Below are 18,750 nucleotides of genomic sequence, written 5' to 3'. Positions count from 1 at the left end.
TCTTCTGCTTTTCTTGCCAACCCAAATAGATGATTCTGTCCTGGGGGAGGGAGGAGGATGGTTAAGTAGAAGGTAAACGACAGGCGCTGCACTTTGATAGCGGCAAGAACTAAAAATCTTATTGTTGTTATAATAGCTGAGTGTGTAATTAATCATCTCCTATTGATTTGCTCTTCATCTAGATGCAGGGCACAAAGGCTGAAGGAACTCTCATGTTATTTAGCTGCTCCATCTAATCAAAGGGAGGATGTGAGTAAGACCCAGCAGTGCATTAGTAACCTGTGGGACGAGGGGAGCCTTGTGTGGTGGACCTTCATCCACAGAGCCAGAGAACAGCAGTGATAATGAGACCTAATCTAAATGAGCTTGGTGCTTACAACCCATGTCCCAGAGGGGCTATAAACATCACAAATATTGATACAGGATCAGGAGAGAGCAGGGATTGATTAGTGGTCAAGGGAGCAGGATGTCCTAATTGTCTCTGGTAGTGCTGATTAATTTTATCAGGGAAATGAGCCTTAAAATAGATTAAGGGTGGAAAGGGGAGCTTGGCAGTTTAGAAAATAAAAGCCTCCTCTGTCATTCTGGCCTTTGTGAATTATTAAGCAATATGTATCTGGAGACAAAATTTACGTATATAAGCAAATATATATAACTTGTTCTTTGGACCTTTTGTTTCTGTGGCCTATTTCCTGATTTGACTTGTCTTTTTCTGTGTTGAAATAAAATTTGTTTTTTCTCCTTTCCAACTGAGATCATACAGATTGAAAACTTTCAATCCATACAACATCATGCTGCAGGCTGTTTCTCCTCTACAGTGCCACATGTTTCTTCAGGGTGCCACCTTCTCTTTCCAGAGGTCTTTTTTACAAGACAGTGGTGATATTTTGCTGGGATGTTGGGGGTGTGAGGGGATTCAGACAGTTAACCTGAAAAGTTTCTAACCAAATCCTTTGTAGCAGTGTACAGCTATTTTGAGATCAACATCAGTGTATTTCTAGTGCAAAAACAGTCATCACAGCAGTGGGGAATTTAGCCCTGACTGTAATCTTGGCTCCCTTAAGAAAACTCTTATTTGATCTTTTCAAACTAAAACTGGATAAGCAGACTGTGGTTTTCTAAACTTTTAATAACAGCATAAGGGGAAGGAGCAGCAACCAATTAGTGTTTTGAAAATACAGGATTCCAGCGAGTTGCTCCTTATGACAGGTTTCATCTATTGACTGATTTATGGGAAGATCAATAGTGTTCAGGCTGCAAATTCGGCAGCTGAGGCAACGCAGGCTGCAACATCTCATTTTTAGGGGGATGTTAACAGCTGTCTGACTTAGTGTAGAAGGTGGTGTCATTCACAGAGTCTCTGTGGAAAGACCTGAAATCAGACAGCCAAATTCGTATTCGTTAATGTTTTGATTTAAAGTTTGTGCTGTTGAAAGAAATCTTTAGGGACATCTTGATGTGTGTTTGCTCTCTCACTACTGTTAAATCTACCTACCTTTAGCTTCTTGTATTGAGCTGGGAAAAAATAGATGGGTAGAATGAGAGATTTGCTTCACCATTCCAGGCGTTGGCAGAAAAAGAAAATATCCCTGTCGCAGAGGTGTGAAGGACCTTTACAAATGGAAATGTCCAAGGCCAGGTTGGACAGGGCTTGGAGCTGGGATAGTGGAAGGTGTCCCTGCCCTTAGCAAGGGGTTGGAACTGGGTGATCTTTAAGGTCCTTTCCATCTCAAACCATTCTGTGATTTTGTGGTAGATCTGTTCCTTTTCTTTTTAAAATTCCAAACGCAGGAATGAATTACATCCCGCCTGGAGATGCTTTTAATTTTCTCTGAACTTCTCCCGTTGCGCGGCGGTTCACAGGCGCCACAGCCATATGATTAGCCCATGCTGCTCTTGCTCCGTTTTGGTCTAATTATCTGTTCATTAGAATCTCAAGTCTTGAGCTGGAAGTGTGTAGGGTGTCTTTGTTTAAAGGGCAGTCTCCTAATGCAAATATTAAGAGAGCTTTCTGCCTTGCCTGAGTCAGACTGACAAGCTAATAATAGCCTTGGTGTTAGCCTTGGCTAGCGCAGAGCACCAGTGCAAAAAGGCTTCAAGGGGCCGCTGTATCAATCAAATCGTGGCCCATAATATCCCTTGGAGTCTTTTGCTTGTTTTAACACTTCAACTCCCATTAAGGAATATCTCCTGGATGCAAAGGGCAGGGCAGTAAAACAGGAGTTGCTCTCTAATACACCGCTCCATCCACTTGAGGCTTCAGCTTAGTCCCGGATGGCCTCCAATTAGCAGAGTTCCACAAATGAAACTGTGCCTTCAGTAGCTGTAGCCTGGTTCCAGAAGCTGTTCTGAAGTTTGGAGGTATCAAGTGAGTCAGATGGCTTAAAAACTGCCGTGTTGACTGTGTGTGTGGGGAGCTGTGAAGATGCTGAATTGTTGAAGAGGGCATGTTTGATTCCCAGCTTTGCCAGCACAGGATTACATGTTATGCAATTGCTGCAATTTAATTATAGTGTTTCAGCAGTTTTGATATCTGCCTTTAAATTATCCCAAGGGCATCAAGGAGGAATGACTTACTTTGAATAAATCTTCAAAAACATATGACTCTGCTGCTGGCTTGTTTTGTTCTGTGAGCGTCATTTGTTCCCATTAACTATATCCTAGAAGCCAATACTACTATTCCTGGAAACATGGAAATATCACATGAGGAGGAACTTGTGGGATGGGCTCAGTGTGTCATTGCAACAATTGTCAGCTCCTCTCTTTTATTTATGGAAGAGCGATGCATATGAATGTACCTTTATCTGGAAAGTTTTAGGCAATTCTAATAAAAGGAGATATGCATGAATTATCAGAACATGATGTTCTATTCACTGGAGGGAGAGTCATTTTAAAAAGCCTGCTAAGTGAGGCATGGTTGCTAAGTAAGGCAAGGGTTTTATTAGACCAACTGACGTAATGGAAAGGAAAAAAAAAATATAGACAAGTTTTTGGGCGCACAAAGATCTTCTTTGGATGGGAAACAAATGGCAGACTTTGTGCTAAGAATGGCTTGGGAACAATGGCTCTGAACTTCAGCTAAATATGTTAAGTGGGGAGGTAATTCTGGAGGGAAGGGGTAGCTGGGACATGTGGGAAGGGTTGCAAAGTAATGGAGGTGACACTGGGAATGTGGGGGAATCTCGAGGAATTTAATGTGAAACTGGGCTGTGACCATCTCCTGTTCTGCTTTGACGTGTTGGCAGACCTGGGGAATGGGAAATATGGAGCAATATTGAGAATGGACTGTGCATTGGAGGAGGAAGAACATGGAGGGATGTCCACTGGCCCTGTGGTTTAGGAGGATGGAGATGATTTCTCTAAAGCCTGGGAGAAACAGATATTCTACTTCAGGAAAGTGACTTCTGTCAAGGCCAGGTGTTCCAGTTCAAATGGATTCTTTATTTTTTTTCCACTTGGTGACAACCAGAGCTTACAGTTGTGAGCTTTCTTCTCCTAATTTCCTTTACATGGGCTGCCTGGATTCCTGAGGGCTGTTGGCATTGGGTTTCAGTCTGTTCCTCCTCCTGAAGTGTCCTTGTTGGACAAAGGTCCTCTTTACCCTGAGATGATGTCCCAGGCATTCCCTTGCAGCTGTGGTGCCTTTGGGAGACCTGGCTGCAGGTCCCACTCTCAGCACTGGGATTGCTGTGGATTTCATCCAGGCAGGGCTCCTTCCAAGGGCTCAGCTCTGCAGTAACATTGATCATGATTGTAGTATTTTCTTGTTCTGCACAGCCTTAATTTAATGATATTTGTAAACTTCTTGAAGACCTGTGGATGAAAGATGTTCCCTTGTTAGCAGGGCTACCCTGTGCGGTGTTCAGGCTTAATAGGGAGCCTCGGAGATAAAAAGCACCATAAATCCTGGATGAGATGTTAACAATATCCAGTGTAAGTGATGATGACCAGCTGCCAGGCAGCTCCTGGGCTAGAGCTGCTCTCTTATTAGTGGCACCCCCAGGTTTTCTAGCACAGGGTCATGTTTCTACCTGTGATGAGGGACAGGAAACGTGTGACAGGGTGTTATTCCATCACCCTCGAGCTTGGAGAGGACTGAGTGAAATTTGGGGAAGGACACATCTGCTGAGTGCTGTTTTTGCCAGGTTGGGTGTAGAAGGTCCCTGTTCCCCCCTGTGTCTGAGTTATTGAGGCTGGTGCTTGCAAAGCCTCACCTGGCTGTCTTGGGGAATTGGTGATTAAATTATTGCACTAACGATCTATAAACTACTCAAAAAAAAAATCAGTGAATTAGTTTCATTTGTGTCACAACAGGTTCCTGCCTTCAAAAATGACAAAACCCCTCATGCTTTATGGTTTTAGTTAGACCCTGAATGTTTGATGCTGTTGTTTTCTGTCACGCAGAATTTCCTGATTTATACCAGGGCAAAGAAATCTGGATAAGGCAGACAAAATCTCTGCAAAACCATCAGCATGTAACCTTTGTTATGACCCTCCATACCTCCTGCAATCCTGCTATTTTTGTAACTCTGGCTAGGTAGCAGGATGAAGATTACATATCATCCTCCAAAGCAGCGCTTTTATTTTGGTCCTGTTATTTTAGGAATAATCAGCAGAGAACAAGGATCCTTCCTCTTACGAATTTCATGTGTTTCCCTGAGGGGACTGAAAGCGAGGGGGCTCTTACAGAATATACAATTTCCCTAGCAAGAGTTTAGATAAATCTTATCTGCCCTTGAATCTGTGGTAAATCTTTCATGGACTTGTGTGGAGCCTGAGTTTCAGTACATTGTTCACATGCTGCCTGCTAAATCTCAGAGCTGCAGCGTGTTCAAACACCAGTAAAAACCCTCTTTCAAACAGTTACACACAGCATAGTTCCATGTGCATTTCTCTAGATGTCTAAATTTGGTGTTAGGAATAAAAATGATCTTTTTCTTTCTCCCCCCAGGCCAAATGTGTGCCCAGTGTTTGAGCTGGCCCTGGTGGGACACCAGGAGCCCTGCATTCAGTCCTTCAACAGGATGGTCAAGATGTGGAAACAAGGCTGCACAAAGGGGAGGTGGTGTGTGAGCTATGAGAGAAGGTAATGTATCATCTATTGTTATAAACAGGTTTTGTTGCTAATCTTTTTGTGCAAGATCTTTAACTTTTTTGTGAGAGAAGTTGTGAACTGTTTCATCTGAAGTGTGTGGGTATGGGCATAGTGTCCTCCTGAGATTTGGCTTGAATCTGTTATTACTGAGTAGAAAATGTGACTTTTTAATGTGTTTTGGGTTGCTCATGAGCTTCGTGGCTGGCTTTAGATTCAGAATTTTACACTATCAGAAAATGTTCCTGTCTTGTTCAGGTGAAGCCCAGCTGTCAAGTCATTGACTTTGAAAAATTGAACTTTCTGTTTCTGTCACTTTCTTAGAACTGATGGGAGATCTGACTCCCCCAACAGCTAAACCCAAAATTGATTGGGGGGGGGGGGGGAAAGTTACCTCTGACTAGCCTGAATACAAATTCTTCAAAATAATATGTGGACATAGCACATCAGAGCCATTGGATGTTCCCAGGATGCAGTTTGCTGTATTTGCTTATTTTTAACGAGAACTTCTGAAGGAGGCTGAAAAAATGTCTGATAAATACGACACACGAGTACAGCGTGCTGCTGGTGAGGTGGGGCTGAGTGGAGCAGGAGTTGTGATTGCTCTCTTAACCTTCCTTGCCCCACAGGTCTGGCTACTACACGGTTTACAAGCAGGTGTACAGGATGGAGCAGCAGACTGTCTATAAGTGCTGCCCTGGCTGGGCCCAGCGCGACAACGAACGCGGCTGTCTGCACTGTGAGTTGGGACAAACCTGGGGCAAACCAAGAGGTGAAATCCTCAGGCCTTGCCTTCCTGCTCAATCCCCACTGCCAGACACAAGGGTTTTGTTTCTTGTGATTTGTAACTGGGATTTCCCTGGTGATGGGCGCATAAAGGTCCTTGAAAAATCCAAAAGCGCTCACGTAAAAGTAGCAAAGAGCTCTAAGTTTAATCCACGCAGTGAAACAGTTTAGATTAACAGTCTAAACTCCAATTGGAGTTCTTGCAGCATTTTTGTGCCAGCCTGGCTTTGGCAGGCCAACCAAATTTATTGCTGTTACCCAAATGATGCAGAGAAATCTGCTGTGCTCCTTGGGTGTAGAGCTCACCATGGGGTCTCACTGGTTATGGCATTTGCACTTCTGCTGTTGCCATTGAAATAATTCCTTGAAGTTCATGGAAGCTGTTCCTGCCCTGTGGGTCTCCATCTGAGGAGGACCCGTTCCTCTCACTAATTTCTGATTCTGACTGGATGCTTTCCTGAAAGATGGAATTTAATTGAAATGATAAGGCAGCGCTTCAGCCACTGTTAACAAGACATCAGGAGAAGATGGCAACCTACTCAGTGTTTTGTTTTGTTACTGTTTAGTCAGTAATTGTGTTTTCTATATGAAAGTTAGCATCTGTTCTTATTTATTTTTTAATCTTCATACCAACTTCAGGGTATGCATTCGAAGAGCTTGCTTTTATGGTTGTCTCTTTGTAGTTAAAAAACAAAAACAAGCCTGAGAGGTATTCCTGTTAGTTTCAGCCTGAATCTACATATTTAGTGTGCACCTGTTTAGTTGTTAGAAGTCAAAAATATGTTTACAAGCTGTGTTTTAATCTCTGGTGTAAAGGAGTTTAAGGTATGTGAGCACCAGTGGCAAAATGAAATTTTCTTCCTGAAAGAGCAGTGCAGACTTGCTTTGAATTCTTTAAGGCACTAAAGTGGTTGAATTACTCTTTTATATTTGATACTCTTTGCAAGTTTGGCTCAAGCATGTGGAATTTGAGTTATTGTAAATAAAACTGTTCTGTGTTAGAGGAAGGGAAGAATTGTAATTCCCTTCCACATATATAATATCTCCCAGTGCATCAGTGGTTTTTAACCATTCCTACATTATTGTCTGGCAGTTTTTCTTATTTTAGTTTGGATTCAGGCAGTGCTTTGAGTCCTGAAGCACCTTCAGATTAAACTGCAATACCTAAGTCTAATTTTTATTAAATTTCCTCATATCAACAAGGTAGTTACACCTATGATACCAAGTCCTTTGCCCTTCAATAAAAACCTGGGTTTCTTCTTATTGGGAAGGTCGTGTTGCAACAGGACTGTGTCTGTTCTGGAGGGTCCTTGGCACAAAAAGAACTAAAATAGCCTGTCCTGTTGTGTTTGTGTGCTCTAGTGCTCTGCACTGCTGGCACTTGCTTCAACGGAGGGAAATGCTCTGGAGAAGGGTCCCAGGTGTGCCAGTGTCCTGCAGGATTCCAGGGCCCTCGCTGCCAGTATGGTGAGTCCAGTGGAAATTGTCTCAAGTGCACCTGGTGCTTGGATAAAATGCATCCTCAACAATAATCTCTAAAACAAGAATATTTTATTAATGTTGATGTAAAATTAAGGATGCTGCCTTTTTTAAATTTTTATTTATTTATTTAGGTATTGAATTTTAACAAAGCAAGAAGAAAATGGAATTTGATTGCTATCAGATGAGTGAGTGTCTGGTGGATAACATCACTGAATATCCTCAGTGGTGTCCAGTGGAATATCTGGCTGTTGCTTCTCAACTTGAATGTTCTTGTGGTGCTCTTACTGAATTTCTCAGCCTTGCTTTTACCTTTGTGAGAGGAAATTCTGAGTCAAAGCAGGTGGGCAGTAGGCAAAGAATGCAGCAAATGAACCCCTGTATTTGTTCATGGGGGTTTTTTTTTAGTGCATCTCAGAGTAGGAAGGTTTTATAGCTCACTACCAAATATTTCATAGTATTCCTGGAATAATATATGCACCAATCTTTCATTTCACTGTGTTCTAGCATACTATAGACCAAATTCTGTGTGACTTAGACTCCATCACCCACTCTCAATGAGAATCTTTTTTGTCTCACACACTGGCTCACAATTTGATAAACCCACAATGGGTTGTCTTGTAATTTAACACACTGTGTAAAGCTCTCCAAAATTACAGAACTGCATCCATTTGGCTTCTTAAGAGAGGGAAGAAAGTCATTCCTTCAGAGTAGGCTGTGATTGGGACAAAGGATTTCTTTTGTATTAGGCAAATGATAATTTCCTTTTCAACTGAAGCATATTGTGCTTTGTTCAAAGGAAGGCAGATTTTTAAGTATTGCGTTTTTTCCCTTTTAAATTCTAATATGTTCATGTCCTCACCTGGCTTGTCTGTCAGGCAGTATGAGTCAGAAGGACTATAACAATAAATAAAATGCAGAGCTGTTTACAATGGAGCTGGTGCTGCCTGCAGACAATATTAGTTCATTTAAGCTGTGATTGGGTATTTCTTTACTGCCCACAGAAACAAGTTTATGTGGGTGAGTTGAGACAAGCCAGAGTGACACCAAGGCAGGTTGGTTGTCATTAACTTACAGAAGAGCTGCTGTTTCAAGGTAAGCAGGATCACAGTCTCCAAGAAGGCCTTATAAAAAGCTTTTACCAAATGGAATATATCTCAGCAAATTATAAATTGTCCTTGCCATTATAAATTGTCTTTTGAGGCTCCTTTTGCTTGGCAATACCAATGGAACTGAGGCATTCCCAGCAGGCAGATTGTGTGGGTGCAGTGTGTGGATAGCACAGGTCAGGTTTTCAAGCTGAAATGAGATTGTGCAGTCTCTATTTCACAGGATGGTGACTGCATCCCCTGTAAAAACAATGAGAGGGATCCTGCAGTCCTTGCTCTTTGCACTTGGGTGGAACTTTTATCTTGGGTCGTTTGTCTGCTTTCTATTGATTCCTGAGGTTTGAATGGAATTCCAGTAGTCATCATTTTCAGGTTTATACAGCAGCTGCTATCGCAGCCTGGCAGTAGTGAGTTTATAAATTGAATTCTGAAGGGAGAAACCTTCTTTCAGGAAGAATGTTATGGACCATTCACCTGCCTAACAAAAGCAAGGTAATTTAGAGTGTAAGGCCTTTTAGCTGTTGCAGGTGCCTCCAGTCAGATTCTTTTGAGGTTTGTATCATATTTGTGCAAGCAAAAGGAAGAAGAACTGTACTGTGAGACTAACAGCCATAGCCTCTAGGTTTCCTGGCTGATGTTGGAATATGGCTCTTAAAGTAGCTTGGATTTAATGTGGCTGCGTTAATCAATACATTCTGGGTTTAAATGATCATTAAGCTTAGTCTGTGCCCTCCTCCCTACTTGTCTGTGTGACCTGACTGTAAATCTGGCTGTTTTCCTGCCAACCCTTAACCCAAAAGGAAAAGGGGATCTCTTCCACCAGCATCTTTTTCTTTGAGGATTCAGTGGAAGGGATGGGTGCCAGGGAATCCAGTTTGGTTTTGGAGCGCGTGCTATAAAATGTCAGTGTCCAAGCTGGTGCTGGGCTGTGAGTGAGGCTGTCAGAGGGGACTGCTGGTGCAGGGGCCATGTCCTTGTGCCTGGACACTCTGTCCCTGAGCTGCCAGGAGTGCCCAGAGCCCCTCCTGGGGGCTGTCAGGGGAAGGGAGGCTCCAGCTGCCTGGAGACCCCAAGGTGCTGGCAGAAAGCTGCCCCTTGGTGCTCCTGGCTGTGATCTTGGCTTCTGTCACTTCTGGTGTTGTGGCCTCCTGACAGAGGAGGAGCCACAGGCATTTCATAGCTGCACTGGAACTCATTGAGCAAAATCGTTTCATGTAGCCCACTTTATATCTCCCCCTCTCCAATCTTTTTTCCTTTCTTCTGTTTCTCTCATCAACGTTGGCAGCTAATTCTAAAGTTTTACTTGTGCAGTGATTCTCATGATCTCCTTGCTGGGTGCTGTGAGCTCCAGACAAGAGAAAAGAAATTAGTATAAAAATATCACTAAATTCATTGCTCTAAGAAGTAAATGGGAATGTACATCTCAGGAATCTTCTAACCATTTTTCCTCCTGTGGAGTTTGTATTTGCTGTTGAGTTAGGGAGTAGGTCAGTGTCCTGGAAATGAAATTTTGTCCTGAAGAAAGTTTGTGATGGATCCTCCAGAGTGGCTGATGACAGCCCAGTGCCTCACAGCGATCTCAGCAGAGATGATTTCTCACAATTGGCATGATAGCAGCTAATGACTTTTTAAAGGAATCGTGGGGTGTTTTTGCAGCCTGGGACACGACATATTCCTGATTAGATGCTGAAAGGGTCAGGGCTCCTGTAACAAATTTAATGTAATTGTGTTTAGAAATGTGTTACTGCATCCCTTGTTCACGTCACTCCATAGTTTTTATTATTTTTCCCATACAAGCAGCAATGAAAACTTAGGAGGAAGATTTATGAGTGAAATGGTCGAGTTCTTCATACAGCCATTGCAGGGACTCGGTAACAGATTGAGCTGTCTCTTGCATTGTCTGCTGCAATTTGTCTTGTAATAATAGACTTATATCAATTACAATGTAAACTTGCAAGCTGCATTTCTTTCTGTTTTTTAACTTGTTTGGAACTTGTGATCCCCATTTGGCCCAGTGAAAGGGAGGGAAACCCTGTAACAAAAAGAGAGAAGGCAAAACCCAGTGCCAAGAATAAATTCTGCTGCAATGCTGGTGTCATTGATATTCACTAGTTGTCCTGGTAATCTTGTTCAAGGCCTGGTAGCCACCTGAGCTGGACATGGGAGTAAAGTAATTTCATTTACCTTTTTTAATTCAGCCCTGGGACTTTTACTTGGACATGCAGCCAGTGAAAACATTCCAAATTCTACATACAAGGGTGTATTTATTTACTCCTCGTGTACATAGAATTGCTCAATGGAAAATGAGGGGTTAGTTTTGACTCTTTAACTGTTTTGTCATCAAATTTCAAGTTGCTGCTGGTTTTACTGAGTGCTTCCTGATGGGTTTTAAAACATAAAATAAAAAACCAGGGTGAGAACTGAACAGGCTTTATAATTTCTTGACTGATACAAAATCTGAGCATGATAAATGTTTTGCAAGAGGCTCCCATAATTAAGAAAGAATAAGTACAATTGAGTCTGAGACAATGAGTGTAATTGGAAAATGTTTAAAAATAATTGAGGAATGACCAGGGAAGACTTGTCAGGAAAGTCATCTCACGGTGACATGGTGTTTGTCCTCCTTAAAGAAAGCTGAATACAATATTCCAATGTTTAACAGATAAAGTGTCAATAGATTCAAATTTTACACAAATGTTTGCTGTCACATAAGTGGAATTTTAAGTTTTTTGCAGTGTCTGGTGCAGATTATTAAAGACTGCAGTAAGTGCTTCCCAAGCACACATCTTGAGAAGCAGTGTGCTCACCTGATAAGAGCTTTCTTTTCCACCTGCCACTGACCTTGGATATTTAGTGCTGTAACTTTCAGCAAATTTTACCCCACCAAAGCCGTACAGGCTTTGCAGTACGTGAAATGTTGATAATGGTGGCTCATTCCTTCGTCAGGGGCTTTGAGACCCAAGTAATTAAGTGTAAGATAATAGCATTGGAATGTGTATATAAAGGCAAAATGCACACTGCTTGGGTAGCTAAATGAAATGCTTATGAGGGAGATATTCATCAGTTCATTGACTAGCTGTCAATCTCTGCCTTCACTCTGGTCACACACTATTAAGATATTGAACTATATAAAGATTATGGTAAAGAAAAATGTCAGCACCTTCTGGACCAGGTAGATCAGAGTTTACACTATAAAACTGCTTGAAACAAAGGTGTTTTGGTTGGGTTTTTTTGAAGCCATTGATTAAAATGGCAGGAATTCTGATATATCTTCTTGCAAATAAAAATACTCTTTTCTTTCACTGTGAAAAAGAATTTTCTTCCATTTCCCTCTAGGAAATGTTTTTTGCTGCAAAGACCTGTTTGATACAACTTCTGATTAATGTCCTGTCTGCCGTCCTGGTCTCTTGTAGAGATGAAGTTTTTCTTCTTTGAGGCTGAAGACCTACACAAGGGCAGTGTAAATCCATGAACCAGTGCTACAAATTTTCCTTCTTTAAAATAGCAAATGACAAGCTGAAAGCTCCCATGGTTCTGTTGCCCATAGGGATGTCTTCAGTTTTCATGGATCTTTGTTTCCCTCTGAAACTATAAAATGTTTAAATATTTGTGGGGATAAATTAGTTCTGATAGCTGGGCCCTCATTGTGCCAGGGGTTTTGGTATTTTGTTTTCATCTTTTGGCCATGAGTCCCCCAAAGTCTGACCCAAAACAACATTTTGAACTTGAAAATTTGCCATTAGCCCATGGGGAGAGTGGAAGAGGATGGCACAAGAGATAATTTATGTTCAGATTGCTCTAGTTTAGTGCATGTAATATCTGAAAGACGCCAAGTTTGGGTTTTTTTCTGTTTCAGCACAGTCATTCTCCTGCTTCAAATGGCTCAGTGTCATTAGTAAAATGCCAGCCTGTCATGGCAAGGGAAGCAGAGATGACTGATGAGGCTGCTCAGGGTAGGAAAATACCTCTATGCTCTGGCAGAGAGAAACCTTGTGATCCCCCTCTCTCCTAGTGGGACCCTCAGTTCTGTTCTTCCTCTGCTGCTCTTGGACTCTCAGGAGCTGTGATCCTTCAATCCTGTGGCTGTTTCTTGGCTACCACGCTCTCCCTGTGATGGAGAAGCGCTGGCAGGCAGCACACAGGAAGGTGGAGATGCTTTTGGGCCTTCCTGCAGCTCTGAAGGAGCCACAGTGAGCTCTTGACAGCTTGAGAGCATCCTGCAGGCTGGGGATGGGCTGCAATCGCTTGTTCTGCATTAGGGACTGGGGTAATGAGCCCTTTCTTAGCACTTGTCAAGGTAATAACAGTGCTGTGTGCTTGGAGCGTCCAAAACCCTTCCAAGGAGTAAAATTTGAAAACATGGGTGTGTTTTGAACAGCAAGCAGAGCTAACAAGGTGTGTTGACGTGTTTCATCTCATCAGAAGTTAAGAGAACACCGTGGCACTTCCCTTCTGTCTGTCATGTGAGAAGCACACAGGAAACTCGAGCAGTGTCAGGCAGTTTCACATGATGGTGCTTGAATGTCTCCACTTTTGGTTGTGGCCAGCAAGCAATGCTTGATCTTGTGTTAAAGATGTAGCCACTGCTCTAAACTCACCCAGTTCTAAAGCAAATTGGTTTGATTCACTGAAAGAATACATAGAGTAGGTTTTAAATCTTTACAGTAATTGCAAATATTGCATTGCAAACTCATATTGCAAAGCCAGAAGGTGTTGATTTCTATGAAGTGATCTGATAGTCCAGTAGATATTTATCTCGTTGCTATAATTCTTTCCTGCACTGTGGATTTCAGACATTTAAAATTGTTTCAGAGGCTGTTTCAGGTGATTTTTCTTCAGGGTTAAGAGTGTTCTACTGCCCAGCATGCGTTAGAAAAATACCCCTTTATAACTTTAGGTGGTTTTGGATTTAAAGCCTGACTTCAGTTGTCTGGACAACTCTGCCCTGGCTAAAAATAGTCTGAAATGAAGATGACCTTTTCAAATTTCCCCTCTCAGTGTCTCATTTCCCATGGAAACATTGCTGCTTTCAGTGCATCATCCCCCTCAGTGCACATCTCTCCACGTTCCCTGGTGCTGCCATCAGGTGAGCTCACAGCAAACTCAGCTTTGTGTCCCTGTGTAATCCTCAGGGTGTCATCAGCCTCTGTCAGCTCGGGCTTGCCAGGGCTGTCCTGCTGTCACTGCTGCCTTCACCTGGGCTCTTCTCCTGCACTTCTGCTCCTGCTGACCCTGGAGCTGCTGCCACGGCCGCTTTTCTGCCCCAGGTGGGACAGCGAAGCCTCTCGGCACCTACAAAGCCAGTTTGGGCCCTTCCTGGAGCACAGGGAGAAGGGGGGAAACCTGATGTGTTTTTCTTTCAGTTTATGAGCAGTTTAGCAAATTTAGTGAAGATTTAGATGCAGTAAAGTCTTCAGTTGCAGCCTTTTAGCTGATTCTGGCCTCACTGGAAGGTTTAGTCCTTCAGCACTCCAGTGACATAATTGCCTTGAAAATCTGAGAAACAAAAAAGCACTGCTTGACTTATTTTTTGTTTTAACCCCTACACCTAAATGAAACCTCTTTTTTCAAGAGAAAAAAAAATATTATTTTGAGTATTAAGAAAAAAAGTCTATTTCTAATCTGCAATGTCATCCTCATCACGGAGGTCTATCAAAACAGTCATCTCCTGACAAGCTTTGGTCTCATGGTGACACATGTAATCTGTAATCTGTCTCCTGTACTCTGCTGACAACTGACAGGTCTCCTGATGCTTGAAACAAAATGGGATTTGCATATTTAAATTATAGATGTATACAGCTACAAATTAACGTGAAGGTAACATTCGACCTTAATATAAAGTGTCACAAGTCTGGAGCTGGTTAGAAACCCATGAGAAAGATGAGTTGGATGTTCTTTTGGGCACAGATTTGCAGAAGACAAATGCAGTGCACAGATCACTGCAGGAGGTCTGTAATCTCTCAAGGAAAAAAGTTATGGTTGAGATAAAATGGCTTTATCTGTTCTGATGGTAGATAACAGTTGATTCAGAGATTAATTCCAGTTGTGAGCAAGACCCTAGGCAGGACTCAAAAAACCTGAAAGCATGGCTTCCTCCAAACTTTCCATTCTTTCTTCTTTGCTTCCCTCCTTACACCCACCTGCTCTTTGCCAATATTGTCCCTAGAAACACCTTTCATCACCAGCAAGACATGAACCTCTCCAGATGAAAAAGCCCTTCAAAGCAGCCACTAAAAAGCTGCGAGGAATGAAAGTGTTGCCATCCTAAAACGGGAGCGGTAAAAACGCTGATTGAAAAATGATGCCTGGCTCTGTCCTAGGTCTGACAGGATATAATCACCAGCCCATCTTGCTGAAAGGCTCTGCACTGCCTGGGCTCCACAGCCACGAGGAGGAAGCGACAGGTAGACAGACAGCAGAGCTGCAGCTGCAAACAAATATGTCAGAAGGAAATGAACCTCAGAATAACCACGAGAGAGAGAGAGAATTCACCCCTGTTGTCTTTGCCACAAAAGGCTGTTTATTCTGGGCTTGCTGCAAGAGGAAAAAGTAAAAAATCACAGGGGGAGAGCTGCTGTCTGTCTGCTGGCATTTATTTGCTGTTGGGTGAGGAAATGTGGCTGCAAGTCACAGCAAAGCTGAGCATTGTGCAGGGGCGCTGTGCAGGTACATTCACTGACAAAAGGTGAATGAGCAGACTTGGAGTCTCCAGAAACATCTGGATTCTATTCCATGACACCTGCATGGCCTCTGTGTGGCTGTGGGCAGATTTATTTGGGTTTCCAGATTGCTTCAGGGATTCGAGCTGCATCCCAAAGAATCTGATCAGGTAATGCAGATGAATTTGATTAGCCCAAGGTACCATGGCTGAGCTCTGCCAGCACCCAGTACATGCAGCGCTTCTGGAGCTCTGGATGCAGCCCCTGTGTTCATAAAGCATCTAGACAGCATGGAATTTTAACTGATTTGGCAGAGTATCCAGCAGATTATTATGTCTTTAAGAATATTTTTATTGCGTTTTGTAGCTTTTCAGAGCGAGGTTGGAGATGGTTGCTGTGTGTTTCATTGTCCTGTCTGCAGAGAGCTCTCCCCTTTTCCAGCTTTCTATGCTCCGAGTCGGAGCTCAAACACTTCTGCTGCACTTTGCCTCCCATCCTCAAAAATCTTTGGGCTGATGTGCATTTCCAAAGAGGCACAAACATCAGGGGAACCCTCCACAGACAAGCCCTGGCTGGCTGTTGTTTTCTACTTCAGTGGCATCAGTGTGTCACTGCTGATTGCTGCTGCTGCCGTGAGATGCTCTTGAGGCATTGTCACTGCAATGTCTCTTGTGAAGGGGAGGGAGAGGAGCTGCCTCGAGCAGCACTGCAAGGACTGTGACTGACAAAGTCAAATTTGGGTAGCTAATTGTTTTTGCTGACCTAAACACTTTGACACAGGGATATGAAGAGATTTGCTCTGTCGGAGGGAAAAAGGAGACTCTAGAAATGTGTGGGTTTAGCTCTTCAGTCAGGACTGTGCCACAGGTTTGGAAGGGACCTTTTCATCTTTTTACAACCCCTTCCACTGGGCCAGGTTTCTCCAAGTCCTGTCCTTGAACACTCCCAGGAAGGAGGATCTACAACTTCTCTGCTCTGGTACCTCTAAATCTATTTTAAGCCAGGAACAGTGGCCTTTAAAAATTATTTTAGCATCAAAGGAAAGCCTGTGGTGCCTGTCCCTGTTCCTCTCCAGACGTTGTCTGCAATTCTCTCAAGCTGGGCCTGGGTATGTGCTTTATGCCAGAGGCTGTGTTTTAAGGCTTAAGAGTAGATGTGTTAATGTGTATCATGTCACTTTTTCTACAGCAAACTCCCTCCATCCTTTGCCTTGTGTCTCCTTGAGTGTCCTCTCAGTGCTTTTAAGGAAACAGCTATTTGTTGTCAGCCATCATCCACCTAGAAATTTGTTTTCTCAGGTGTAATGACTGCAGCAGAATTCTCCAGCATAAATACCATTTTACAGTCATTTAACAGCATTTTCAGTGCTGATATTTATTTCATCTAAAAGGGGGCAGAAGAGTTAATTGCATTGTCTAGAAAGGGAGGCAGAACCTTGCCAGCAACCACGAGGCATTGCTGCTCACTTGATAGAACTGAACTCACAGTAGTGGCAGCTGGATTTAATTATAAGTTTGCAACCCTGTGGTTTCAGCAGCAGCTGCTGAAGAATGGATAATGCAAGTAGCCTTCGAAGCCATTCACATTAGAGATAAAACCTTGTCATTCACCAAGACAGCTGACTGAACAAGTATTAAAATGAATAAAGATTTCCCCACGGAGGTTGCAGGATGAGGTTTGTTTTTTGTCTCGCTGGCTCTTGCTCAGATATGTCAGGCATGCAGTCCCAAAAATATGAGACTACTCGTAAATAAAAGTCTCAGATTGTCTAATCTAAGCACTGGTTGTGTGATTAACCCCAGCAAGTTAGGAAGGAAACATTCCTTACTGGAATTTTTTGTATTTCTGTAGCAATCTTAGGAAAGCACCATCCTGGAACAAGGAGGGATGGGAGAAGGCTCAACATGTGCTAAAATTCACTTAATTAAAAATTCACTTTGTCATTTTATTCAATGATATGTCAGTAATAGACCACCACAACTGAAATGCTATGGAAAAGCATGTGACTACTTAAGTTATATTTTCATTATTTTGTTGTTGATCTAATTCAGCTTTTATAAATGGAAAATTGAAAATTTTAAAGAGAATTTGAGCCTTGCAAAACTAAAACTAATAGTTAGAACCTCCAAAGGCAAATGAAAATGCTCTCCAAGTCAGGCTGGAATAAGAACTTGGTCTAAATGATTTTTCCAGCACCACTGGTCAGTTGTTTCCTAAAATGACTTCCCATGCTCTCTTAAATTTTGAGGTGAGTAATGATTTGGAGTATTGGAAACCCTTTTCTGTTTTCTCTGCCATAAGATTTGGTATCCTCTGAAAGTAGGCCCTGTTTAAGATGGGTTTTGTTGGTCATATAAAAACTGTGAAGGCTGGGTAAATTTCAGATTTGACTGTTTGAAAATTGAGTCTTTAAGTCTCCTCTTGAGAGCTTCCTTTTTTCCCCAATAATAATGAAAGCACTGACTTTGCTTAAAGGAACTGCAGCTTTTATTTGTCCTGGCAGATATTTAATTTCTGCTTTGTCACATCTCCTGTGGAAGAAGAGGCAGCTATGGAAGAAGTGGTCCCTGGAGGCACTGGCCCTGTGATTCTTATAATTTCTTTAATTTTTCAGTGTCTTTATCATTATTTTTCCTTTTCCCTCTTCATTTTTTTCCATCCTTGCTACTTTCCAAACCTCAAGTTGTGACTTAAACTTTAGATCCAGTTATATCAAAATTGTTTTCTGCGTCTTCAGGTACTTTCTAATAATCCAAGTACGCCAAAAGTTGAAAAGGCCAAATCTATTTCGTGACCACCTGGAATAAAAGTGGCTGCTCCTGTTTTTCAGATGCCTGAGAGATTCTCATGGAGGTACTGAAGTGGGGGAATTGGTGTCTGTGCTATCCTTTTAAAGAAAACTTATTTCTTACTGTTTCCTTTTTTGTAAAATCTAATTGCTTTTGCTTCACACAGAATTCACAGGCAATTGCTTTTCTCGCTGTTATCCATACTGCAAGGGTAGCTTTTGTGTGCAGGGTTGGTGACCTGAATCTGTTTTTTTCTCCCTGTAATCTCAGTGTTTGGGAGCTCAGAGAGCTGACAGGAGTTAGGGGAGGCAGTGCTGATCTGCTGCACGTCGTTTCCTTCACATGTGAGTCCTGGAAATCCTGTTAGCATTAACATAATGTGACATGAGGGGAGAAACAGCCCATTCCATGGGAATTGTTTTGGCTGGATTTTCACTTGTCCATCCACCTCTTCTTTCTACATCCACTCCAATCTGAGCTACACCTGCAGTGTGACTTTTATCCTTTCCCACTGACCCTTTTCACTGGGGCTTCTAGATCAGCGTGCTGCATTTATGTTGTAAATAATCCAGAAGCTGTAAATTTAACTTTTTTGGGGGTTGGGGAAAAAAAAAACCACAACTCAATATGATGTTAAACTTCCTGAATATTTTCTCATTTTGGATCTTGGTATCCTATGGAACATAGTCTTGAAACTGTGTGTAAATCTTATTTAACTGAATATCCTTTTTGCTTGTTTTGCTGCTGCTATAAGTGGGGGCTGTTAAATGAGTGATGTTTTCCAAACTGAATCTGCAGTGGATCCTTTCTGGATCCTTGTACAGACAAAGAAGTCG

General features: G+C 42.4%; 1 protein-coding gene across 1 annotated transcript in view; it reads left to right on the top strand.

The window, feature by feature from the left end:
• Nucleotides 1–18,750, top strand: part of LOC131581327 (multiple epidermal growth factor-like domains protein 6) — a 157,159-nt gene that overhangs the window by 7,158 nt on the left and 131,251 nt on the right. Inside the window, exons 2-3 of the mRNA XM_058843435.1 lie at nt 4,952–5,086; nt 5,722–5,831. Coding sequence (XP_058699418.1) covers nt 4,952–5,086; nt 5,722–5,831 — 245 coding nt within the window. The remainder of the gene's footprint in view (nt 1–4,951; nt 5,087–5,721; nt 5,832–18,750) is intronic.

The sequence above is a fragment of the Poecile atricapillus genome, chromosome 8 (assembly GCF_030490865.1).
Source record: "Poecile atricapillus isolate bPoeAtr1 chromosome 8, bPoeAtr1.hap1, whole genome shotgun sequence".
NCBI lineage: Eukaryota > Metazoa > Chordata > Aves > Passeriformes > Paridae > Poecile > Poecile atricapillus.
This window is presented reverse-complemented; position numbering and strand designations above follow the sequence as displayed.